The sequence below is a fragment of the Sinocyclocheilus anshuiensis genome, unplaced genomic scaffold (assembly GCF_001515605.1).
Source record: "Sinocyclocheilus anshuiensis isolate Anshui unplaced genomic scaffold, SAMN03320099.WGS_v1.1 scaffold1024, whole genome shotgun sequence".
Classification (NCBI taxonomy): Eukaryota; Metazoa; Chordata; class Actinopteri; order Cypriniformes; family Cyprinidae; genus Sinocyclocheilus; species Sinocyclocheilus anshuiensis.
Window position 1 is genome coordinate 1750008 of NW_015552843.1, and position 9292 is coordinate 1759299.

General features: G+C 34.7%; 1 protein-coding gene and 1 pseudogene across 1 annotated transcript in view; one reads left to right on the plus strand and one right to left on the minus strand.

The window, feature by feature from the left end:
* The window catches only part of LOC107667998 (SRSF protein kinase 1-like), a 13231-nt gene extending 9704 nt beyond the window's left edge, over positions 1–3527 (plus strand). The window contains exons 15-16 of the mRNA XM_016459730.1: positions 693–785; positions 3331–3527. Of these exons, the coding sequence (XP_016315216.1) occupies positions 693–785; positions 3331–3527 (290 nt within the window). The remainder of the gene's footprint in view (positions 1–692; positions 786–3330) is intronic.
* A 1846-nt stretch (positions 3528–5373) lies between these two features.
* On the minus strand, positions 5374–7551 carry LOC107667999 (tetraspan membrane protein of hair cell stereocilia homolog; annotated as a pseudogene).
* Between the last annotated feature and the right edge of the window lie 1741 nt (positions 7552–9292).

Here is a 9292-nt window from a genome sequence, read left to right on the forward strand (position 1 = left end):
CTCTCTCTCTCTCTCTCTCTCTCTCTCTCTCTCTCTGTCTCTCTCTTTCTCAGACCACCTTGCTCTTATTATTGAGCTTTTGGGGCATATCCCCCGTCACTATGCTCTGAGTGGGAAATTTTCACAGGAATATTTCAGCTGTAAAGGTACACCTGTCAGTCATGAAGAGCCCTGCCCTGAGGGAGGGGTTTGAAGGGAAGAGAGGTGATCCAGCAGCTCCATTGACAGCACAGCCTTGTCACACTTTTTTGAAAAAATTTTTCCTGAAGGTTTTGCAAAAATCTTCTTCAGCAAATGTCCAGTTGTTCACAAGAAGGCTTTCTTACAAGTCTGAGGCAGCCCCAATCACAATAGACGAACTGTTGTAGCTTCAAAGCCACTGAATTGTGGCATGACTGAATTAGCTTGAAGCTCCAACAGAGGCAGGAGAACCTCAAAAACACTTCTGCATTACACAAGTCCAATTCTTGAAATCTTTAATCTGAATCTCTGATGTGAAAATAGATCACTATGTGACCGCCGTCTGTGCTGTCAGGACATGGCTGCATCTCCTTGTTTTCCCTCTCGTCTCTCTGCTCTCAGGATGGGTGAATGACTGTATTAACACTGTCTGATCAAGTTGTCCAATGTTTGGTCCTCCCCTCCACCTCACCACCCCCTCCCTGCTCGACACTTTCTGTGTGTGATGGTAGACCACATTGCTTTGATCATTGAACTGCTGGGGGCCATCCCACGCAAACTCATATTGACCGGAAAATATTCCAAGGAGTTTTTCACCAAGAAAGGTAATGTGGCCATTATGAATGCATTTTATACCTAGTCATGATGCTTTTATTAAAAATGAGTATGTACACTCCTGTTCAAATGTTTGGGGTTGATAACATTTTTTAAAAGTTTTTCACCAAGGCAGCATATATTTGATTAAAAAGACAGTAAAATCTATAATATTGTGAAATATTAGAATTTAAAATATATTTTATATTTATTTTATTTTAAATTCTAATTTATTCCTGTGATGGCAAAGGTGAATTGTCAGCAGTCATTACTCCAGTCTACAGTGTCACATGGTTTTTCAGAAATCATTCTAATAAGCTGATTTGGTGCCCATGAATCATTTCAGGGCTCGCAAAATTTTAAAATGTACTTTCGGCCAGGCATTCTTCAGATTTTTGTAGCCCAAAATGAATTTAACTAGCCAGAATAAAAAAGATATTGGTCGAACTTCACTGTGGACAAATCAACTTGTTTGGAAACTTCACTATTTTACTTCAAATAACAAGTCAAGACTATAGGGGTGCAACAGATTACAAATCTCATGGTTCGGATCACATTACGGGTTTTGAGTCACCGATCAGATTCTTTTGGTGAGCAAAATTTGTTTTATTATTATTTAAAGGACACTTTAAGTATTTCTTCGATACCACAGCAAAAGATAGTAGCATAACTAATAAAAGTCAAACATTATTAAAGACAAATGAATGCTCGGTACTAAAATAAGAGCATAGATAAAATATAACAAAGCTACAAATAAAGTAAGGTCTAACATTAGTTTTCAGGCACTGAAATGTAATAAGTGTAAAATAACACTGCATAGTGTTCACTGTATAAATTAAATATAGATTAATCTTTGCTAAAGCTGTGTTTTGTTGTTTGATTAACATTACTGACACAGACAGCAGCAGGTATTTGTAGGCTGCTGGCCCTTTAAGACCTGACAATCTAATGTAATGATACACATCCAATTTCTTTGTTTGTGTTCACTTCACTTAAGACATAACCAACTGTTTAAGATAATAAGCTATTTTGAGGTAAGTGTGTGTGTGCGCACAAATAACAGCGCGTCAGTACCAAATTCTTTCGCCTCTTCTTGCGCTTGAATGGTTTAAAACGCTTGACTGTTTAAATCAGCAAGACATAGAAATGCATGCAAATGATCAACTAAGATCTCTTTAACCATAACAAGTGAGTGAACAATGCAAATCAAGGAAGGGATTTTATTTCACTATTCAAGATGCAGTGATACATTTTGGCAGCCTGACTGGAAAACACAATAGCTCCGGGACATCAGGCTAGCGATTTTGCGAGCCCTGCATTTATTATCAATGTTGAAAACAGTTATGCTGCTCAATATTTTGTGGAAACCATGAAGGTTCAAAAGAACAGCATTTATTTGAAATGGAAATCTTATGAAACAATGTAAAAGTTTCTTTTGATCAATTTAATGCGTGTTTGCTGAATAAAAGTAATTGCTTTAAAAAAAAAATGTACTGACCCCAAACAAATTCTAAGCAAAGCCTCATTAATGCATGTTTTATGTACGTTTGGATTTCCGTACATTTTACAGTTAACATGAAATCAGAATTTTGAATTTAATGCACATTTTTGCACAATTTACCAGTGCCCATTATTCCAAAAATGTTTGTCTTTGTAATTAAAATGTATTAACGTTTCTTTTTTTATTATTTATTTCTTTTAGGGCTGTCAATCGATTAAACTTTTTGATCTGATTAATCGCATCCTTTTTCTGTGATTAATCGCAATTAATCACACACTTCATGAAATTAAGCATAGACCATTTATCTTGTTTCAAATCTATATCCAGCAAAGTAAACCAAAAGACTGAAGGGTGATTCTCAAAAATCTATATTTTCTGCAAGCTTTTTTCAAGATAAATTTAGATGTCTTTCCAAAAAAGGACACTTAGAAACTCCAAAAGGACACCAAAGAACCAAATGATATAAGGAGCCCATATAAGCACATATGAATGAAAAAAAAATCAGAATTTTATAGTATGTGTACAGTGCAACAGCAAAGAGCATTTTTACATTTTAGAGAAGCCAAGTTGCGATACCGAACAGGACCACATGGAGATGCCAAAAAAAACCTAAACCAACCGCCTGCTGACTGCATATATCTACAGTACACGGATCCATTCCGTATAACTAAGCACAGCAATATTAACATGACAAATCTAAATGCAAGGGTATTTGCATAAGGCGATCTGATTGGCTCACGCCTGCGTTGGCGCTTAAAGTTGAAAGGTTTTCAACTTCTGCCGCGAGCAACGGACCTGACGCGACAGACCCACAATTCATGAATTGGGCGTAAAATTAATCGCATGCGTTAACGTGTTAACGATGACAGCCCTGATTTCTTTGAATATATATTCAATCTGAAAGGCATCCCATTATCACTTTGAAATGAAGTTTAATGTTTTTATGTGGCTTTGTGGGGAAACATGTTAATGCCAGAAAGTTACAAGGGAAAAAAACAGTACTAGACTACTGCATGGAATGAAAAGCCTGGACTCTAATTGTGTGATTTCTGTAGGTGACCTGAAGCACATCACTAAACTGAAGCCGTGGGGTTTGCTGGATGTTCTGATGGATAAATACGAGTGGCCTCGGGAGGAGGCAGAGACCTTCACTGATTTCCTGATTCCAATGCTGGAGCTCCTGCCAGTTTTTAAAAGAAATCCTACTATTGCATCCAAGCTAAGATTATTTAGCTGGATAGAAGTGTTTTAATAAAGCATTTGGAAGATGGGTGCACCTGTTGGTCTAATTTGCGGTTTTCAAAAAATGTAAAATGTTATAAAATGGAGGTGATAAAGCAGATTACTTTTCATTGTAATGTGCACTGATCTTTTGTACAGATAAAAGTTAAGATTAAATAATTGTTGTGTTGCTAAATCTGTGCAAAACAATAGGCAAAGAGTGCAGGAAAACAAATGTGTATGTTGTTATATTTGATAACATTTTAGTACATCATAACCAGTGGTTGTCAATCTGGGATTGATCTGGATTGACAGTTTTACTTTGTAACCTTAGGTATGTATGTATGCAAATCGTATAATATCCAAGGTACACATTTCTAGTAATTGTGCCGTTCATTCTCATATTGCATTTTCAGAAAGTTTTGGAATATTTGTCCTCTCCCCAAATTTGACACAGTAATAAAAATTTAATTAGAAGGGTTATATTGACCTATTAAGACTTTGCTTACATCTACATTGTAATGTGTGTATATATATATATTTGCTCTTTTATTAAAGTTTTTTTCAGAGGTAAATAACAATTACATTTTTAACTATATTTCAATCTGAATATTTGAGATTTGTTGTATTTTGAATCCATTTTTTCTTTGTAAAAGGCAAAAAGTTGATCATATACTGATTTCAAAGTTAAGGATTCATTAGTTTGAATATACATTGAACCAAGAAACTATCATAACATCTTAGTTGATAATTCAGTATACTTTTTTGACAAAACATCCCATGTTTGGGTAGTGATTGCACATTTTCAGTAGTGACAGTAATGCTTCGGTAGCAACCACATCACATTACAGAATTTTAACTCGCATACTAAAACACACTAAAATACAAAAAAAAATTGCATAACTGTACTAAAATTTAGTTTATTTCCCCCAAATATGAGGATTATGTGCTCCCTTTTCTCACTACCAAAACAATGATGACATGTTTCAGTAGTGACAATTCTATGGGATAACACCCCAAAAAACAAAGATGCCACTATACTGAAACTCCACTAAATGTTTCAGTAGTGACAATTTTAGATACTTTTGAACCTAGCTCAAAGATGCTATTCAGATTTTTCAAATTTTGTTTCATTTAACACATTTACCTCAAAATGATGGGACATACTCACACCTTGTAGCTATGAGAGAGGGGGACATATAAATATTTTCTGATCATAAATTTAGGGTTGTGGTTAAAATCAGTCTCGGCCAATTGACTAAAACATACACTGTCTTGGTAGTGACATGAAAAACGTGGGACACTTACATAAAATTTCATAATTGACGAAGAAAATATAAAATAAATATTTTTTTGAACGTCACTTTTCAAAAGAATCAAAAAGATGCTTTTAAAAACAACAATGGAAAAAATATCTTTTTTTTAATTTCAATATCATGTTCATAAGTTGAAATTTAGGGGTTAGGTTTCGGACAAAGTTTATTCAGGTTTATTATTATTTTTTAATATAATTTCCTTTGACTTTAACTAAAGAATCTCCAGTTCCATGTCCACTGCAGTTCATATCGGTTGGATTCAGGCTTTATCTATAAACAAATGGAAACAACATCGCTAAAATCGTGCATTTTGTATTTCTATTGCATCCTAAATATAGTCATGAATAATTATTTAGAAGGATAGAAACGTATTTATTATTTATCCATATTATTTATGGATAATTCTATTATTAATCTTACATTAATAATCAATTAATCGGCACATTCTGGCTGTGTTTTTAAAGTGAGAATCTATCCAGCTCATAGCCAGTGTAACTAACTTCATGTTCTGCTCTGAATTAGGAGTAATAAATACATTCTGATTAATCTCCAAATCATTCCTTAATCAGTGCTTCTCTTACCGTTATTCTCCACCTCGAAGTCGTCTGGCAGCAGTTTGTCTTGCCGGTTGCCCAGAGTGAAAGCAAGCAGTGCCAGTAACGCTGCGTCCAGGATGCTGATAATGCCTAAAATATAAGCCCAGCGAACGGTGCAGTTCCCCGGCGTGTACTTGTCCGTCCGCTCGCCACACATCCGCTTTACCTCCGGAGCATCCCAGCCGTCCGGATAAATCATGCAACCCGTCACCATCAACACAGCTACAACACCAAGTGCAAAGATTACATTTGTCGACTTCTCCCTCTGTATAGAAAAATTACAATATCCATTTATTCAGGGTAGAGGCAATATTAAATTTTTCACGAATGAAAACGAGGTTGTGAGGGATAGACGCACAGTTCAAATGTTTTTAAATTCGCTGACGCAACAAATGCACTACCAGTCAAAAGTTTTTGAACAGTAAGGTTTTGTATATTTTTTAAAGAATTCTCACCGCTCACCAAGCCTGCATTTATTTGATCCAAAATACAGCAAAAGCAGTAATATTGTGAAATATTTTTTACTTTTTTTTGTTTAAATAACTGCTTTCTATTTGAATATATTTTAAAATGTAATTTATTCCTTTGATAAAAGTATATATATTTTTTTATATAAAAAGATATAAAAAATTGTCAGCATCATTACTCCAGTCTTTAGTGTCACATGATCCCTCAGAAGTCATTCTAATATGCTGATTTGCCGTTCAAGAAACATTTATTATTATGATTATTATTATTATCAATATTTAAAACAGTTGAGTACATTTTTTCAGGATTCTTTGATGAATCTAAAGATCCACATTTATCTGAAATAAAAAGCTTTTGTGACATTATATTATACCATTCAAAAGCCTGGAGTCAGTATAATTTTATTTTTTTTATTTTTTGGGGGGGGGGGGCAAGGGTGCTATAAATTGATCAAAAGTGATGATAAAGTCATTTATAATTTTACAAAAGATTTCTATTTCAGATAAATGCTGTTCTTCTGAACATCCTATTCATCAAAGAAACCTGAAAAAATTCTACTCAGCTGTTTTCAACATAATAATAATAAAAAAAATTTTTTGAGCAGCAAATCAGAATATTAGAATGATTTCAGAAGAATCATGTGACTGGAGTAATGATGCTAAAATCTCAGCTTTGAAATCACAGGAATAAATTATATTTTAAAATATATTCTAATAGAAAACAGTTATTTTAAATAGTAAAAATATTTCAAAATGTTACTGTTTTTGCTGTACTTTGGATCAAATAGATGCAGGCTTGCTGAGCAGAAGAGACTTACTGTTTTACTGTTGAAAAACTTTTGAATGGTAGTGTATGTCTTAAAATATGTCTTTCCAAAATATTCCCTGGTGCCAGAAAACTCAGAAAAAGATGTTGAGAAATTAATCTAAAAGTTTAAATGGATTCAGGCCAAAAAAGGAAATTCTGTAATTGTTCTGTCCAAAGCTGTATGACTTTATTGCTACAGAAAAAAAACAAAGAAAAAAATAGTAAGTAAATAAATCAATGAATAAAGATTTTTTTCCTTTTCCCTTTAACACGTTATTGAATAGACTGTGTGACTGACCCTCACAGCCTGGTGATCGATAGCAAGCAAATAAGCAAACAACCAAATACATTTCTAACCGTATACAGGTGTCTACCCTTAATAAATAAATGAATAAACAATATTTAATATTTTGCTATTTTTTAAAACTGCTTTTATGTATTTATGCTTATTAGCAAGGCTAACTAAACACTTTGCACACCTGAAGATGTTTGCATCCATGCGCATATCTTGTACATACTTGCGGAGTTGCAGAAGAAGAAAGGACCCAAGCACACAATGGTGCCTTCAAAAAACATAGCAGTCCTAAAAGCCCCAGAGGGGATCGAACCAAAATCAAACACACTTCCTTTGCAGACCAATTCGGAGGTGATGGGGGTTGCCAATACAGTAGTGAAAAAGCCCAAAGCCTTGCGGCGTGTTAACACTGTCACCAATCCAGTAGGGCTGAATGAAGACCACCACAGTAATGATGGTGAAGAATATGGTGAAAACGGCCCACAGGACACCGATGGCCCTGGCATTTCTCACATAATTGGTGTGGTAGATTTTGGCAGCCTCTTGGGCTGGAAGCATCTTCTCATTCGCCATTATTCGACTTTCACTTATCCAGCGAGATTAGAAATCTGTAGATATTTTTCAAGAAGAAACCAGACCAGATGAAAAGCTAGTTCAGAATCCAATGCCATGGACAGCTCTTATTATACTGTAGCCAAGCCATTTAGTTCAACGAAACTAATTAAATCTGCTTTTTACAAAGAAGTCCAAAGGCTAGGGAGACCGTCACCAGTGGAATAGTGTCTGAAACAACGTTGTTGCCAACAAAGGTGTCAGTTTTTAAATTATTAATGGTAAATTAAGCTGAGGAGTAAGGTGGCAATCTGTTCTCTTAGATGCTGTAATCAGATATGTTTGTTAATTCACAGTAAAAGAACAGCTATTGTGTTCTAGGACCAACATGGATTCTTTATCTTTTGTGAAGATTATACAGTATATGATTATATATTATTAATAAAAGATGCTCCAAATCTATGTAACACAGCAGATTAATACAACTTTATCTCAGCAAAACAAACAGTTTTACTCCCAAAATGTTTTTTTGTTTTTTGTTTTGCAGGAACCAACTATGTTGTCAAAGTTTGTTCAGTGTCTGTGTGAGAGGACCCTTGACATGCACAATAAGCATCAAGTTCATGACTTTTTTATTGATATCTCTGTGCTTAGTGGTTGTCCTTTCTGATCCTAATGGCTTTATCATCAATCTGGTAAAACGTCAGACAGCAGGGAAAAAACATGCTTAATGCAAATGCTAAAATCCTTTTTTATAAATGTTTTGATAATTTTTTAAAAGAAGTATGCTCAACAAGGCTGCATTGATTTGGTATGCATTGATCAAAAATCCAGTAAAAACAGTAATATTGTGAAATTTAAAAGAACTGTTTTCTATTTTAATATATTTTAAATTATAATTTATTCCTGTGATGGCAAAGCTGAATTTTCACCAGTCATTACACCAGTCTTCAGTGTTCATATTGATTAATTGAATGCATCCTTGCTAAATAAAAGCATGAATTTCTTTGAAAGAAATCTTACTGACCCCCAACTTTTGAACAGGGGTAGTGTATAATAGTGAATAAATTGGATAAGAAAGAAAAAAATAAAACACTTATTTTATTTATTTATTGGTTTGGTTGTTTACTTTTTCGAAGTTTAAGTTTACGTTCTAAAAACAACAATGTCCACCAGGACAAGCGGAAAGAGAGAATAAAAGAGAGATCATTGTTAATGAGGTTAGTATAGTGATATAAATAAACAAATGTATCTTTGTCAGGAATTTATTGCTCAAAAGGGAATTTGTCAGACAAGACAGTCAACAACAAAGTCTGCACTCTGATGTTTGCGTTCCTCTTGGGCGTGATGTGAAGCCTTTGCTTTGTAGGTCAAGAATTACAAAGATATAAAAAAAAAATTAAAAAAAATTACAAAGATATCAAAGGCGCTGCGAGCCTGATATGTGAAAACATATCAGGCTCAGCAATGCAACATCTGTTCAACTGCAATAGATTTGATAGTGCACAAAGAGATCTTAAGATACATTTAGTGAAGTGACATGTGGCCAAGTATGGTTACCCATACTCAGAATTAGTGCTCTGCATTTAACCCATCCTAAGTGCACACACACAGCAGTGAACACACACACACCGTGAACACACACCCGGAGCAGTGGGCAGCCATTTATGCTGTGGCGCCCGGTGAGCAGTTGGGGGTTCGGTGCCTTGCTCAAGGGCGCCTCAGTCGTGGTATTGAAGGTGGGAGAGAGCACTGTACATTT